The following is an 18,043-nucleotide window of genomic DNA, read 5'->3' as shown; positions in this document are numbered from 1 at the left end:
CTACTGAGCCTGCACTCTAGAGCCCGCGAGCCACGACTACTGAGCCTACGTGCCACAACTACTGAAGCCCGCGTGCCTAGAGCCTGTGCTCCGCAACAAGAGAACCCACCGCAATGAGAAGCCCCCGCACCGCAACCAAGAGCAGCCCCCTCCCCGCTTGCCGCAATTAGAGAAAGCCCACGTGCAGCAACGAAGACCCAATGCAGCCAAAAATCAATCAATCAATAAATGTATTAAAATCAGAAATTTTGATCAACTGCTAAGATGCCAAATAACACACCAGCAATAAAAACAGAAACCACAAGACACCCTGAAATCCCCTGCTGGTTTATATGATAATTCTCCGAAGTCCCTTTGTGCTCACAGGTGATAATGCGGTTTCAATTCACAGCCAGTGAATGGTGGAATGTGGATAGCTGCTTAGAGGAAAATTGAGCACTATTATTAATTCGAATCTACTTTTGTTTGCCTCAGAGTTTTCTCTCCCCTGCAACCAGTTATAGGCAGATATTATAGCACTAAAGAAAGACATTTATTTACCAGTGTTAGTGTAACAAACTCACCTTATTCAATAGGTCCCTTTCTCTCAGAAGCTCATCCATTGCTTTCTTATCAAGTTCTGCTTGTTTCTTAGAAGCCTCCACCTCTACATCACCAGGGAGAAAAACAATAATAAACATAAAGAAAACCTAAGAAAGAATCTGCCAAAGCCAAAGTGACATAAAAACTGCTTTATAGGGGCTTCCCTGGTGGCGCAGTGGTTGAGAGTCTGCCTGCCGATGCAGGGGACACGGGTTCGTGCCTCTGTAGCTATAAAACTACTTTTCGTTGAGTGTTCCGTGATCTTCATTATAACTCAGTGAGGTAGGTCTTCCTGTCCCTGAGGCTTAAAGGCCTATATGCCAAGGGTGCACAGCCAAGAGGTGGCAGGGCTGAGATTGGGAGTTTGGTCTCTCTGACTTCAAAAAGTCCTTGCTCTTTTTAAATCTTTTTTATTATACAAGTAATTAGAAATACAGGAAGAAATTGGAAATAAAAATAAACAGAAGGGAAAATTTTCTAAATCAGAATCTACTTAGGATTTTGATGTGTCTCTTTTCTGACTTTTTCCTATGCAAATATACATGTGTATATAAATATGAATCTTTAGACACCACATACACCAAGAGGGAATCATACCACACATACAGTTTTGTAACTTGTTTTATAATTAACATAAAATAAATACCTCTCTATATTATAAATGTATATCTACATCAGAATTTCTAATGACTTCATATTTCACTGTATAAAAATGTATAATTTATTTAGCCAATCCCCATCTTAACATTTAAGTTGCTTCTCCTTTTTTAATTTTTTTGCAATTATAAGCAATAATCCTATGAAAGTTCCTGTTCATTTGTTCCTCTAGGAGAGGAAGTCCTGGATCAAAAGTGATTTTCTTTTTAAAGACATTTCTCCCCTACTGCCGAATTCTCTCCAAAAATTAATAGCAGTTTAAATCCACACCCAAACCACCACTGTTATTATCATTCTCTTTGATCTTTGACAACCTGATAGATTTTTCTAAACCAGTATGTCCATATTTAATTTACGTTTCTTTGACTAGTAGTGAAGTAGACTACTTTTCCTGTTTAATAATCATTTATTTGTTTTTCTGTTTTTCAAATTGCCCACACTGGCTCTTTGCTCACTTTTCTCATGAGTTGTTTACCTTTTTGTGAATTGGTAAGAGCTCCTTATATATAATAAGGATACTAACTCTTTGGCAATATTTTAGACAATTTGCCTTCATATATAGTCTTTTGCTGCTAAAAAAAAATTACCTTTAATTTCATTAAATCTCTGCATTTTGGCTTTATTGTTCCTACATTTGACCTTAACTTTTTTCCCAAAAAGTAGTTTATTGTCATACTACCATTTTCTTAATAATCCATACTGCACACTGGTATGAAATGACACCTTTATCTTAGATGATAATCGTGGGTCTTTTTGTGGCCTTTCTGATCTCCATTGATCTGTTTATTCAGGCATTTTCACTAAACTATTTGATTACTGAAGTGTTATAATACATTTAAACACCTGGTAAGGCAAATGCTCCCTTCTCACTCTTCTTTTCCAGAATTTTATAGCTATGGTCACAAGTGTATTCTTCTGGAGGAAACTTAGAATCAGTTTTCAAGTCCCAAGCAACATAACTCACTGAAACTTTTTTTGGAAGTATTAAATGTGTAGATTAATTTGGACAGATTTATATCTTTATCATATCGAGTTTTCTCATCCAGAAACTTGGTGTATCTGTCCATTTTTCAAGTCTTCTTTTATACCCCTCAAAAGAATTCTGTAGTGTTTTATATATATATGTCTTACAGATATCTCGGTAACTTTATTCATAGATATTTTGTTACTTTAGTTGCTATTGTGAAAGGGGGGGTTTTCCATCATATATTGTAACTGGTTCTTTGTAGGAAAGAAAGCTATTGATATCCATATATTTATTTTATAACCTGCACCTTGTTGAACTCTTGTTAGTTCTGGCAATTTTTCAGTTCATTTCTTGGATTTTGTGGTAGGAAATCATAACATATGTGGTAGGAAATCATGCTCCTAACCATTATGTCACTCTTTGATAGGGCACATCAAAAGGAAGTGCTCCGTAAGAAGAAATAATGATGTTAACGATATCTGTAAAATAACCAGAAGAGAAAGCACGATGACTTCTGTAAACATGATTTAGGGATGAAGGATTGGGTTCAATACTTAATGGATAAAATTTTTTTTCAAAGCTTAGAACTATCACCAGCAAAAATACAGAAATTTTAATATGGAGTGTTTTCTGAAATTCACTAAGCCAGTTACAAAACATGCTCTACTAGTTCTATTTTTTTTTTCATATCCGTCATTGAAGACATTAGATTGTAAACTCATGCTAGACTGTAAGCATCCTGAGGGCAGGAACCTCCATGCACCCGATGCCTAGCATAATGCCTGCACATAGTGTGTACTCAATTTATTGAATGAATAAATGAATGGAGAAATTATCAATATCAGCTGCAACTGTGCCTCAGTAAAAGATTATCTCCGATGTCTTAGGAGGAAAAATATCCACACTTCTCAAAGACGTGACAAATATTTCTAATAATCTTATCTAGACATTTATATTTTACTTAACTTTTAGGGAGTCACTGTACATTTTTATGCTTCTATGTATGTTATCTCAGTCAGTAATTTACAGCTGAGGTCAATGAGGTGTTCCTACCCCACATTTTCTGGTGCAGTCAGAATTCAAACCCTGATCCTCTGTCTCCAAGTCTCTGAGCTGTTTCTACCACACCATATTTAACTAGCATATCCTATTTTTAATTATATTCTTTTTCAGAATGAGATAGTATTCTCTTACTACTTTTATAAGTGGTAATATATCTGGATAACAATAGATGACTTTTTTTTTTTTGGCCGCACTGCACGGCATGCATCCCCGACCAGGGATCGAACCCACACCCCCTGCAGTGGATGCACAGAGTCTTAACCACTGGACCGCCAGGAAAGTCCCAATAGATGACATTTAGTAAGCACTTACTGTGTGCTAGGTACTGTCCCAAGAGCTTTCTATATATTAGCCATTTCATCCCCAACAGCTAAATGTGATAGAGGTGGGATCTGAACCCAGGTAGATTTGACTTGAGAGTTTGTATCCTTAATGATGTTTCTGTACTACACAGCCTCCTGTGGCACTTAAATTTTCCCTCCACAGGTCAATGTGATAGTTGGCTAAAACAAGTGTTTGCCATATGGTAAAGTACTAACAGAAGAAAGGAGTTAGAAGCCATTAATTTTTGTCTCACTGATTCTGGGTATACTATTGTCTCAAATACTGCTCATGCGGAATATTCACTTGAATTTATCCCGCATCTTCAGTGAAAAAAGAAGACTGAAGGAAAAGACATGTAGAACCCAGACCTAAGATTATAGATGCTATTTACTCCATTGACAAATACTGAAAAATACTTTGGGCTCAGTATAACCTGTTGAAGAGTTTTTTAAGGTAAGAAAGTTCAAGGTATTCAAAACCATGTCTCCTCCATATTATCTACTTACCAGTTTGAATGTTATTTTACTGAATTCACTTGGCATGGTTTGTGTTTGCATGCATGGAGTTGCCAAATGACATTGGTTACCAATGAAACGCTCATAAACTAATGAAACAAAGCACAAAATGATTCTTGGCTTACCTCTCTCTAATCCCAAGATCTGATTTTTCAGGGTTTCCTTGTGCTGTTCCACTTCTCCCTTTTGACCTTCAATCTGGTGCAATTTCTTATGGATTTGTTCTCTGATTTTGTTGAGCTTCCCAATGTCAAGGCGCATCTGATGGACTTCTTCCTCTTTGGCCTATGATTAGTGAGAGAGGATTAACCAGGGACACTCAGTCAATAAAGAGCCAGTGACTGGATGATGGTAAACTCACAACCAATAAAAGGACACTGTTCCTATGTCAGTGTAAAGCTGTTCTGTGGGATTAAATCAAAACACACACTGTTTGGTTTTTGAGAGAAATCGAAAAAGTCTATATAAGCCATAATACAATATATGGCTATATGAGCTAAAAACATTGAAAAGACTGATTAAACCTGATACCTCAAGATATCATGGAATTGTTGAATCAAACAAGATAAGAACACTGAGTTGTATCATAAATGTGTGAAATTTGTGTACAAATGCTGTAGTGATTAGCAACTTTCATAGACTCACAAAGTGATCTCTCTTGGAGGTTATTAACATGCTATAAAATATTGAGTCTTTTGGATCCACATGTCCACTGTAGTGCAATTACATATGTTAGAAAAGGGGCCCTCCTTCCTCAGAGTATGTTAGTCAATGACTGTATATATGGACAGGGTAGCATTAATAAGCAAGTCTACACGATGTCAAAAGGTATCAAAACAGCAATTGCAGGAAAGTAAAGCACCAGATTTTTGTCTATGGATTTCAAGTTTTATGAATTTTTTTAAAATTCATTTTTTAAAAAATGTGCCATTCTTAGAAATGACTGGGAAAGCAACTAGTGATTCTTCTGCAAATAAAGAGTAGCAATTATTCCCAGTTCTTGACAATGAAGAGGCTGCACTTAGCTGGGCACGTTATCCTCAGATCATTGCTAGAAGCAGAATCCCATAGGTTTAGGATCTGATAACAAAAATATTCCATCTTTCAAGGTGCCCCATGCATGTCATCAAAGGAGAGAATTATTGGCCTAAGTATTTTTCCTTTAATTTCACCTTAGGGGCCAATACATTATTTTGCCTTCAGTAGTCGTTTCATTTCTGCTTTAACTTGGAGCATTCTCATAAAGAATGGTTTTGAGTCAAACATTTCTGGACTGCTTAAATGTTCCTCAGCCTCAGATCCTACCAGGTCCAAATTAGTTCATCTAAGTCCCCTTTCAATTAAAACAATAAGATGTTCTAATTCAGTAGTTATTAATCCAGACCCCATGGTTAGAAAAATTAATCCAGACCCCATGGTTAGACTTCAGAAAAATCCTGTAAACCTCTAAGACTGCATGCAAAACAAGACACAAGATGTGCAAATAAGTGTGCGTGCGTGTGTATGTGCACGCACACACACGCTTTCATCAGATTCTCAGAAGGTGCTGTGATGCAAAAACTGTTAAGATTTACTACTCGAATCAATGTATTTTCCTGATTAGTCACTCATTTTATGCCCAGTATTCTAACATAACTAGAGTAGGGCTTATGGATTTTTCAGAATTGGTGATAAACTTAAAGCCGCTCTAAGCATGTAGGCAGACAATATGTATCCAAGTATAAAACGGTTATCTAAACTTAATTTGCAAGCACTCTTCAATCAGGGCAGGGGGAATAGGAGACCTATCTTGAAATTTACATTGGACAGAAGTGAAAATCATGATTCTGTAGTCCTCAGCATAGATATCAAATAGTACCAGTCCGTCCCCCACCCCTCTCACTCCATACAAGTAGTGAAATACAATCTCACTTCTTTGCCACTCACATGTGTAAATGGTTTGGATGGCTGTATATATGGACAGGTGGACAGGGTAGCATTAATAAGCAAGTCTACACGATGTCAAAAGGTATCAAAACAGCAATTGCAGGAAAGTAAAGCACCAGATTTTTGTCTACGGATTTCAAGTTACTTGCAAGGCTAAATTACAGAGGTGAGCACCTGAGCTCACTTTGGAAAGTATTTGCACAGTCATATGATTAACCAGCAGCTTAGCAATGTTATAAGAATGGAAGTTATCAAACTGCTTCTGGGCATAAAGCAATCACTGTAGGTTTACACCTGCCTCTGAAGGACCAAGGCTAATCCAGGTTATCCAACCAAAGGCTAGGACACCATCAGCCAATTCATATTAACAGGGAATAAAGGAGGGCATGCTAGGGAACAGATAGGTCACTTGGTGTTTACTTTGAGCTCCAACGCCTTCTGCTGGTTTTCCTGGGATAGCTGCTCACAGATCAAACTACGTTGTTCGTTTTCTTGCTGAAGTTTAGCATTTCTCGTCTGAAGCTGCTCCAGCTCCTTTGCAGCTCTCTCATTCAGTATCTGAAAGATGCAGAACGAGCTGGTCAATGCTTCTGAATCTGATTACAGTAGCTGCACATCCACGCAGGAGGCCATGCAGACCTCCTGGGACAAGCACGGCAACCACACTTTTTTTGTCTTCGCAGAAATTGTTCTTTCTCCCCAGTGAAAGCATGAAGGCACTCAAATATGATGAATGTTAAATGGCTGGGGGAAATGATGCCTTCTAATGAATAACACAGAGAACATAATTTTTTTTTCTGGGCACCTTGGGAAGTCTTGTTCACAGGTGGTGGATAAATATTTTAATGCCTGTTTGCCATTTGGCAGGCTTAGCGTACACAACAATTGCTATAATCATTGCAGATGAGCTAGAGATCCGAACAAGCTTTATCGGCTGTGGGGCTCAGAAGCTGTATCTTCAGAAGCAAATCCTGCATTAGCATGCCTACAACATTTTCGTGAACAGAACCATTCACTCACACCAACACAAAACAATTACCCTTCATCCAACTTAAGTCAAAACTGTGGAGTAGTAGTGGAATGATTTCTACCTCCCTGACTTCAGTGTCAGTTGGATTTTCCCCTTCCCAACTTGACTATTCAGAGAAGACAAGGTTTTATAAAAACAGAGGATTATATTTTGGGAAGTCATTTCTATTGGGAAAATATTAGGGAGATGGAGGGATATCAAAAAAAAGAGAGAAGATGGCTTAGAAGACACTTACTCCAATATATAACTTCCACTCAAGCAAAAGTTAAACACAGAAAGAATCTATCCAACTTCCCATCAATAGGGACTAAATAAAATTTTCCATGGGTCCTGGATGTTGCCAAACAAAGTACTATAGTTTTAACGTGATAACCAAAAACCTCTCAAATTTCAGGCTCAAAGAAAGCCACATGTTTTTTTCATGGATGTTGCACACTGCATATTATCTATTTGATTTCTGGCTTTATATAAAATTAATAAAGCAATTGACAAATGTGTTCTACTATCTAATTTTTTAAGTAGAAAAATGATGTATGGCTTAAAAATACTTTGGAAACTTCCTAAGAGAACATATTTTCAAGAAATGACTTTTTTCAATTAGATGAAATGGTTCTTCTTTAAGAAATTAGAAAAGACAGACTAGCATTTGTGTTACCTTAAACTGTTATTACAGAGGAAATGTTTTTTAAATATTTAAAACGCATAAAGACAGTGTGTGGTTTCCCAAACTTCAAACTTAAAATTAAACCTGTTGAATATAAATCATGCTATATTCACAGGCTGGAATGCTTAGAGCAATGAGAGTGAATGGTCTTCTGAGCTCTGTCCAATAGAACTTCCTGCGATGAACTAAATGTTCTCTATGTGCACTATCCAATACGGTATCTACTAGCCCCATGTAGCTATGGAGCACTTGAAATGGTGCTGGTGCAACTGAGGGACTGAATTTTTAATTTTATTTAATTTCAAATAATTTAAATGTAAATAGCTGTATGTGGCTAGTGGCTACCATATTGGATACTGTGGTTCTATAACTATGTGGCAACAACATAAGTGAATCTCAAAAACAGGATATTAGGAGAAAGATATTAGACACAAAAGAGTACATCCTGTATAATTTAATTTCTGTAAAGTACAAAAGCAGGCAAAACTAACCTCTGCTTAGAATTCAGAAGAGCGCTGACCTCTGGGGAGAGAGTGACTGGGAAGGGGCACGAGGAGCCTCCCGGGGTGCTATTTCTCAGGCTTGGGCGCGGGTAACCAAGACGTGTTCAAGGGGAGAAAATTCATCAAGCTGTATACTTGTGACTTATACACTTTTCTACGTGTATGTTACACATCAATAAAAGGATAAAAAGAGATTAACCTGTTGGAGCATGGCAGGAGGGGGCTGGGGGGATAGAGCATATCTACCTATAAGAGCCATTCAAAGACCAAACACAGTACAGTGCTACGTGCTGTGTTACCAACATCCACCAACTTCTGCAGTGAAGGGAGTTTGCTGCTTTCCAAAGAAAATTCAAAAATCCCCGTTCTTGTCTGGCCAGGCCCCGTGGTGCAGCCCTGCCCAGCCCACCTTCTGCTCCTTCAGCTGCTGCTCCAGCTTCTGAAGCTCCTCCTTGCTCTTCTGCACGTACTCCTGCAGGGCCTTGATTTCTGTCTGCCTGGTGTCCATGTCCGTCTGAATCTGCTTGAGCTCTTTCTCTAGTTTTTCCTTCTTCCGAGTCTCCCGCAAAGCTTCGTTCTGATGTTGCTGGATTTCTTGTTGGAACTACAGGCACGGAAAGGACGATGGGGGTTGGGGTGCGGGAGATGAGCCCCTCAGGACGGGTCTCAACCAGCCGAACTTCTCCCGCTCTCAGATATTTTCAGGGCAATGACTCTGAAGTAGTATTTCTCCTGTAGGAGAGTCATCTTTGAACTTCAATGTTCAAACTTTTCAAGAATATTCTGTATTATTTTTCAGAGCCTTGGCACCAAACAGCCACCCTGATGGTGGGAACAAATCCACAAAGAAAGGTATAAAATCCAGTTAAATATTGGAAGCCCAGAATTCTAGGGAAGTCAAACATGGAAAGAATTCATCTAACTCTCCATCAACAGAAACTAAATAAAATGTAGCCAGCTACCCTAAATATGAAAGTGTATTTTCCATGAGTCCTGGATATTGCTAAACAAAGTACTACAGTTTTATCATGACAGCCAAATTCTATGAAAAGTCCTTCTCTTATCTCATGATCAAAGGAGTCTCCTGTTTTTCTCCTCAAGCCTGCGCTTGTATACCATCTATTTGACTTCTGGCTTTATAGAAAAGTATTCAGAAGGATTCAGCTAGATGACTTCCTTACACAGGAGAAAGGCCAGGGAAACTGTTTTCACCATCCCCAGATGCAGGGCGCCCTGGCTGTCACAGGGGACACGTTCTTGGGCCAGAAATGTAAGCAGTGCCCTATCTTAGTAACTTCTCAGAGAATGACTCAGGTAAAACTGCTCTTGCAAAAACAAACCAGAGAAACAAGCAAAACAATGGATGCTTCATTTGGTGACCAGGCCGGGGGCAAGGGGGGGTGGGCGGGAGGGAGGGTCGTAAATCTGAGAAAGGAACAAGACCGGAAGGGAGCCTGGAGAAGGACAAAACCTCCTTCTGGAAGGTAATGGTCCTTGTCTTGCTCTCCGTGTCAGAGCAGACCTGACTGATGGTCTGCTCTGCCTCTTCCCTGGACCGCTCCATTTCTTGTTGCTGTTCAGTGGTCTGAGCTAAGGCCTCTCGTAATTTCACCACTTCTGACAAGAGTTGGTCTCGCTCCTTTGTCACTTCTTCTTTGAACTTCAGCAAATCTCGGATACTAAAAAAGAAGAACACGGGCGTCAGACAAAATGGCCATCTGCTCAGGGAGCCTTCTTATCATCCTCTGAGCTCGTTTTCATGGGAAAGACTTACAGTCAAGGATCAACACTATTCAGGTGTGAAAGAGAAAGATCTTTACGCCCTGACGTGGGAGCTGTTTCTGAGGGGTTTTTTGTTGTTTTTTTTGTGGGTTTTTTTGCGGTACGCAGGCCTCTCACTGTTGTGGCCTCTCCTGTTGTGGAGCACAGGCTCCGGACGCGCAGGATCAGTGGCCATGGCTCACGGGCCCAGCCGCTCCACGGCATGTGGGATTTTCCCAGACCGGGGCACGAACCCACGTCCCCTGCATCGGCAGGTGGACTCCCAACCACTGCGCCACCAGGGAAACCCTGTTTCTGAGTTTTTAACTGAAAAAGAGGATGTTCCAATAATAATATGCATAATATGACCCCTTTTCTTATTTTTAAGCAATTACAGTCTGTGTGTGTGTGTGTGTGCGTGTGTGTACTATAGGCATTTTTATAGAAGTCCAGAAAAATAGGCATCAAATTGATAACTGGTTATCTCTGAGGAGTGAAATTTAGGGTGGAAGAGTTGGGGGGGCTGATTTCTACTCCTTGCTTTCCACACCCCTGTAGTATTCATTCTGAAAGTGGAAAAACTATGTCTGATAAGACCTGTGTAGCAGAATTCATCTAGAACAAGGCAGCTACTTTAGAGCTGAGAAAGCAGAGAACTTGCATTTGAGACACTTGCAGCTGACAGACATCAAATGACTGTGGGAAACACAGTAATTCGATAATATGTATTGACCAACTATTTTGATATAACTGTTTAATTAAGAACTTTCAAAACCGCAAACTCTTCTCCATAAACAAGACCTTAAATTCTAAGGTTACTGTAAAGACAGACAGCTACACCTAAGCGCACTGCTGAAGATAAAACTCTGAGTTGGATGGCTTCATCAGTTCTCCTCATCATGTTCTGATTTTCATGAAAACTCCTCCTAACCAAATCAGTTCCCTCACGATGCTCTTCAACAGCTGTTCTTCAATAGTTGCTCTGATCGTGCATGACTTCTTCAATAAGAAAATAGAGTCCATTATTATGAACACCACATCTGCTGTTTATTTTACCTATTCAACATTCGATAAACGTATCTAGAAAGTATAAGAAACCTAGACAGCAGGTAGATTTAGTTAAGGATGCCTAAGGAAGTGTATGCTCATTCCTTGCTCATTAATTAATGCAAGGTTTTGCATGCCCTACAGAGTGCTAGATTCCTGGAGGAAAGGTAAAGATAGATGTCTTCCCTCAAGGAGTTTACAGCTTAATGGGCAGAGAAGCTCAAATAATTTCAGTACCATGTGATCAGTGCCATACTTGAGGGAGATGTTGGGTCCTATGGAAACAGGGAACACAATGACTCTTCTGCCTGGTCACTGGGTCTGAGGCTTGGGAGGAGGTTGGAACAGAGATGCTGACGGTGATAAAGTTAAGATGGTGTTTAAGATAGGTCTTAAAGGATGAATAGTTGTTTACTGAGTGGAGAAGGGAAGAAAAAGGATCCCTGGCATAGAAAACAGTATGTCCAAAGACATGGAGGCATGAGCAAGCATGGTGCTGCTGGACGTGAGTCTAGCAAGGCTGACGGGGGCAGATCTACAAAGAGTTCTGCAAGACATGTTCAAGACTTTGGGCTTTATCCTTAGGAAATGGGTAGCTGTCGAAGGTGCATATGCTGGAGATGGAAGCATGTAGCTACATGTTTTAGAAGAATAAGTCTGGTATGGAAGATGGTAAAGAGGGGAGATGTCTCCTCAAAGGCAGGGAGAACAGTTAGGAGTCTACTGCCAAATCCAGCAGAGAACAGGGGAGCCGCTGCTGATAGGCGGAGGGGAAGAATGAAGTGATGTTTAGAAGACTGAGTCAACCAGACGAAACGTTAAGGGATGAAGGAGTAACAAGTGTGAAGAGCAACTGTTTTCTGGCCTAGAATCTGAGGTGGTAGGAAGGATAGTGATATGGCTAATCATGGGGCAGGGGGTGTATGGGAGGGGCTGGGAATCTGGGTAGAAAGTCAGCCATTCCACACAAGTTTGAGAGAAATAAAGTTAAAATCTTTACTCATTTTAAAACTGTAGCACTGATTTTATAGAGCCAGAAGTTTGATATAACCATGAATTAGAAGCTCTTGGGCATGGAGAAACGGAGTATTAAAAAGAAAAAAATGGCAATAGATAGAAACCTGTCTCTGGGAACCCAACAAAGTAGAGTCTTGTATTCGCAAAGAACATTCAAGATGGTACCGGCAAGCCCCAGGCTGTCTGTTGAAGGAGGCCTCTGCAAAAGCAAGTTCAACATGAATCAAGACGGCTATGACCTACTTGCTATCCTGGTCCATGGAGAGTCCAGACCCTTGCTCGACTAGTTTGCTTAGGTTCACTATTTCCTCTTTCAGGGCAAGAATCGTCTCCTTTGCCTTCTGCTCTTTGTCATAGGCTGAGTCCACCATCTTCCAAGCCTTTTCAATTTCCTAGGTGGGTCATGGGATATCAGTGAGAAAAACCAAACTAGGTTCCCGATGCAAGCTAAATTGAATAACTAGAATAATAAAACAACTACATTATAGAAGCTATTTATGGGGAAAGAAGATCACATGTTATACACTATGTATTAAATGTATATCGATTTACTGCATTGTTCAACATGAGTTAGTCAATACTGAAAAGCAGTTTTAAAGGGGATACTGGCAAAGCCTATTTTCTCTTGTGTAGGTAAATGTGGCCACAGGGCTCACATACTACAGGGGCTGCTATAACTAATGGTATTATTTCTAGTAAAGACGTTAAGATAGGTTTACAAAATCGAAAATGAAAGCTTATGTGCTTTCCAAGTCCAGATATTTTATAGGAAAAAAAAAAAAAAGCTTTATCACATAAGGAATGCTCTTAGATCCAAGTCCTAAATTTGAAGTTCTTGATAGGTTCCATATTAAAAATATATTTTGCGCTCAGGCCCCAAGTGAGCTCCTGGATGGCAAGGTGAACTTTAGAGCCATCCATAGAAATGAGGTCTTGGCTGTCACCTAATTGTACACAACAGCCTTGATAATTCCCATTTCCAGAAACCCAAGCCCAGGCCTTCTCATCAAATGCTTATAGGGGAAAAACAAAACTATTCTGAATACAAAGTGGAATATTAACAGAAATACTTAAAAGTGAATTACAGCCATTCGAGTACACGGACGAAGGACAGTAAATGTTGCAACAGCCTTGAGTTTTGCCCTGCCACTTAATTTTCTTGCAAAATTTCATCAAGTGAAATGTGAGTCCTTTTATACAGGTAAGAATCTATATGCTTGAGGTGAAAATATTATTTTATGTTGACAAGGAATAAAATGAGTGGAAGAAATTATTTAATTAAATAAATTCATGCTATTACATTACAGAGAGAGAGAGATGATTCTTGGGTAACTGCAGCACATAATTTAGTGATTCAAAACAAAATGTCAGTTTAAGGGGTATGTTTTTCTGTAGCAACCATATGTACTATTTTTGGCAAAACAAATGAAGGATATTTAAATGAAATATGATTATATGAAATCTTGTCCAAAGCAAATTCACCAATTATATTTTAATCTATTCATGACTTCCATTTCCAGTTTTTTAATTTACAATAAAAAGTGGGGTCTTTTCTCATCATAACATGATTTAAAGCCTTCTTATATTGGTATTTTGCAAGGAGAAGAAGAAAATAACAATAGAGAGAAAAAGACACTAAAAATAGTGGTTCCTAAGAAAACAGGTAAGTTACATTTTGCACTAGTCTTGGAACTTCATTAGAATTGGGGTATGTTTAATTGCATGATATCAAGGGAATTATCTAAAAAAATTGCAAATTATTTCTCAGCACTAGGGTTTCAATTATAAATTAAAATATCTTAACCTCTTAACACCCTGCAATCTACAAGGAACATTTGTGTTTTACCTTCAAAATAATGCAACACACTTGAGGATGAAAAAAATAAAGTGTAAATAAAAGCCATACTTCCTCAATATCCCTCCCAGACTGAATCCCTGTTCTCGCATTATGAGGAAATGGGACGATCAAGGCAGAAGCAAAGGGGCGATAAGAGGAAAGATCATGAAAACTACCATCTGGAAATTCTCAAGGTAACCTCTCCTAAAACATTGGAAAACGTAGAAACATGAAAAGATCTTTTACAAGATATCATCATAAGATATTTAATTACTTATCTTGGGTCAAACAAGACATACTGATATTCCTAATACTATACTTACTTATGGCCAATTGTTTTTGTGAACACAGTATTTCTTAGAAACCAAGCCAGTAAGGTTCTACCTTATTTTCTGCATTGTGAAATTCACTCAAGCTAATTAAGTTCTTTGAAAATTAACATTATTCCCTAGGCTTAATGAATATATAAATCATGTAAATTTTTATTTAATAACTCTTTTACTACCAGCCTAGAGCTGCCAGTATAATGAAAGGATGATGTTTTAAGTACAGGATGCATTTATGAAAGCTCGCCATTGGTTCCATTTCTAGAAGATCACTGACCTTCTTCAGGGATGTGATGGTGGTCTGATCATCCTGAGAGAGCTTCAGGGCAGTGGCGACCTTCGCGGAATTAACCACGATCTCCGCATTCAGCTCTCTGCACTTGGCCATCAGACGCTTTTCATTGTCATAAGACTTTTTCATGACAGCATGAAGCTTCTCATATTCAACCCTAAATCTCTCCAAACTTTTGTCCCCTGTAAGTTCGCTGAGAACCTCCTGAAAATCCCTTTCTATTTCTTCATACGCAGTTTCCTCCATCACTAGTTTTTCACTCTTTTCCTGTTCAAAAGGGCAAAGACGGGAGTGAAGATTGAAATATTTACCCCATCACTATTCAGGAATGACTTGTTATTCGTGAATAAAAGACCTCCATACAAGCAAAGATTGAAATATTTACCCCATCACTATTCAGGACTGACTTATTATTCGTGAATAAAAGACCTTCGTACAAGCAAAATAAAAGCCACTGACAAGCAGACGATTTAAAGCTATATGATGGGAAGGCTCCTTGTTCATCCCGATACCTGTATATATGTATACGTAGCACTGGGATAGTAATATTTTCTACCACATAGTGTTAAGGATTAGATTAAATGGGATAATTCATGTTAAACACTTAGCCAAGTGCCCGGCAAAACAGCAGGTACTCAATAAATTTCGAGAGCTATTATGATTATTCCAAGCCTGCTTCTTACTGCCCCCAGGACTGCAGATGGAAGCCACGGTATGTTGAGGTCAGACATAATATAGATACCATGAAACCACACTTACAGTGGAACCCATCCAGAACATGGAATATTCTCTTTAAAAATATTCCATCATTTTTACCCCTTAAAAAATTAGCCTAGGTCATCTCCACAGGAATTTTGAAACGCCCCCTGGGCAATGGTCATGGGCCTTCACATTTGCTTTCCATGATTAGCTGGGCAGCAAATTATTTAAAATGTAAGCCCAAACATACAGATGTAATTCAAGCAAGTCTGACTACGACTTAGATGATAACCCAGGACTATATGGTTATATATGAATTCTTATTTCCCTAGTGTTATGGTTGAACTGTGTCACCTAGAAAGATATGTTGAAGTCCTAACCCCCAGTAACTGTGAATGTGACCTTATTTGGAAATAGAGTCATTACATATACAATTAGTTAAGTTAAGGTCATACTGGAGTAGGGTGGGTCCTAATACCATGTGACTGGTGTCTTTATAAAAAGGCGGAAAATTTAATCTCCTGGCGGTCCAGTGGTTAAGACTCCGAGCTCCCAATGCAGGGGGCACAGGTTCGATCCCTGGTCAGGGAATTAAGATCCCACATGCCGCGCAGCCAAAAAAAAAAAAGAAAAAGAGAAATGTATACATATATCAAATCATTACGTCGTACACCTAAAACTAATACAATGTTACATGTCAATTATAACTCAATTAAGAAAGGGTGTAAAAAAAAAAAAAAGAAAGGGTGTGGCATTTGGATACATACACACCCTACCCCCCACACGAGAACTCCATGTGACCAGTGAAGGGAGACATTAGGCTGGTATAGCTGCAAGCCAAGGAAAGTTAAGGGTTGCTGGCTACCACCAAAAGCTAGGAAGAAGCAAGGAAAGATTTTACTCAGTCTCAGAGCATGGCTCTGCGGACACCTTGATTTCCGACTTCGTGGCCTCCAGAACTGTGAAATAATAAATTTATGCTGTTAAGCCATCCAGTTTGTGGCACTATGTTACAGATGCCCTACTTCAAACTACATACAGCACAATAGTAATAAAAAAAGAATGAGTATGGTTAATATATTTACTCAGAAAATATTGATTGAACATCTGCTGTATGTAAGTTGGAATGATGGAGGCTGGAGGAGATATCAAAGTAAGGACTACACGGCCTTCCCATAGGAAATATATACATGAAGAGCTGATGCAGTATGTGGGCAGAAAACGGAAGTATAGAATTTGATACCTGCCATAAAATGGATTCAGAGTTCTACAAGAACCTATAGGAAGATGGAATTACTCCCAGCAGCAAGAATTAAAGCAAATTCCATAAAGGAAGTGGCATTTAAGAAGGCACAAAAGGGAGACTGGAGTTTTCACAGGTAGATGTAAAGAGAAAGGGCATTCCTGTCCCATGGCAAAGCTTCATCAAAGGCTCAGGGACAAGCAGGTATCTAGGATTTGAGATTGGTTAAGAAGCTCAAGTTAGCTTAAAGTACAAGAAATATGACAGGGAAAAGGAAGGAGACTAGACAGAGAGTTAGGGACAGACTGGAGACCTCGAATGGCATTCTAGGGAATACAGAGAAAATTATTCTGGAAGCCACAGGTAATCACTTAGCCTTTTGAGCAAAGAAATGATAAGGTTTGAAAGGTCTTATTTATGTTTGCGACATTATGCTTTGATATTCTACACTAAAAAGGACTTTAACATAAAAACTCTATTGCTAACACTGTTGGTGGGAATGTAAATTGATACAGCCACTATGGAGAACAGTATGGAAGTTCCTTAAAAAAACTAAAAATAGAGCTACCATATGATCCAGCAATTCCACTCCTGGGCATATATCCAAAGAAAACCAGAATTTGAAAAGATACATGCACCCCAGTGTTCACTACAGCACTAGTTACAGCAGCCAGGACATGCTTCCACAACCTAAATGTCCATCAACAGAGGAATGGATAAACAAGATGTGGTACATATATACAATGGAATACCACTCAGCCATAAAAAAAATGAAATAATGCCATTTGCAACAACATGGAGGTACCTGGAGACTATCAGACTGAGTTAAGTCAGACAGAGAAAGACAAATACCATCTGATAGCACTTACATGTGGGATCTAAAAGAATGGTACAAATGAACCTATTTACAAAACAGAAATAGAGTCACAGATGTAGAAAACAAACTTATGGTTACCAGAGGGGAAAGAGGGTGGGGAGGGATAAATTGGGAGATTGGGATTGACATATACACACTACTATATATAAAATAGATAACTAATAAGGACCTACTGTATAGCACAGGGAACTCTACTCAATACTCTGTAATGACCTATATGGGAAAAGAATCTAAAAAGAGTGGATATATGTATAACTGACTCACTTTGCTGTACACCCAAAACTAACACAACATTGTAAATCAACTATACTCCAATAAAAATTAATTAAAACAAACGAGAACAAAAAGCAAAAAAAAAAAATTCTACTGCTAATCAAAGAAATTAACTGAGACAATCTCTAATCCCAATAATAAAGTAAAATTCAAACTCACCCTGAAGATTTTGGGTAAGTAGTCTAGTTTACCTTCTGCTTTGACAAGCCTGCCTTGCCCAACATGGAGAAAGTCTACATATTCTTGCTTTTCAAAAACACTTGTACTGGGGCTTCCCTGGTGGTGCAGAGCTTAAGAATCCACCTGCCAATGCAGGGGACACAGGTTCAATCCCTGGTCCGGGAAGATCCCACATGCCGCAGAGCAACTGAGCCCGTGTACCACAACTACTGAGCCTGCGCTCTAGAGCCCAAGAGCCACAACTACTGAGCCCACGTGCTG

The 18,043-nt window shown here is 39.0% G+C and overlaps 1 protein-coding gene across 1 annotated transcript in view; it reads right to left on the bottom strand.

The window, feature by feature from the left end:
- The window catches only part of CFAP58 (cilia and flagella associated protein 58), a 105,867-nt gene extending 90,853 nt beyond the window's left edge, over positions 1-15,014 (bottom strand). Inside the window, exons 1-8 of the mRNA XM_029244820.1 lie at positions 14,970-15,014; positions 14,496-14,777; positions 12,299-12,447; positions 9,753-9,909; positions 8,640-8,834; positions 6,454-6,591; positions 4,233-4,392; positions 564-646 (exon numbers count right to left, since the gene is read on the bottom strand). Coding sequence (XP_029100653.1) covers positions 564-646; positions 4,233-4,392; positions 6,454-6,591; positions 8,640-8,834; positions 9,753-9,909; positions 12,299-12,447; positions 14,496-14,777; positions 14,970-15,014 — 1,209 coding nt within the window. The remainder of the gene's footprint in view (positions 1-563; positions 647-4,232; positions 4,393-6,453; positions 6,592-8,639; positions 8,835-9,752; positions 9,910-12,298; positions 12,448-14,495; positions 14,778-14,969) is intronic.
- Positions 15,015-18,043: the final 3,029 nt, after the last annotated feature.

This window comes from Monodon monoceros, unplaced genomic scaffold (genome assembly GCF_005190385.1).
Source record: "Monodon monoceros isolate NGI ecotype Baffin Bay Population unplaced genomic scaffold, NGI_Narwhal_1 Super_Scaffold_4, whole genome shotgun sequence".
Taxonomy (NCBI): domain Eukaryota; kingdom Metazoa; phylum Chordata; class Mammalia; order Artiodactyla; family Monodontidae; genus Monodon; species Monodon monoceros.
The sequence above is the reverse complement of the archived record's forward strand: the minus strand, read 5'-3'. Positions and strand labels throughout refer to the sequence as shown.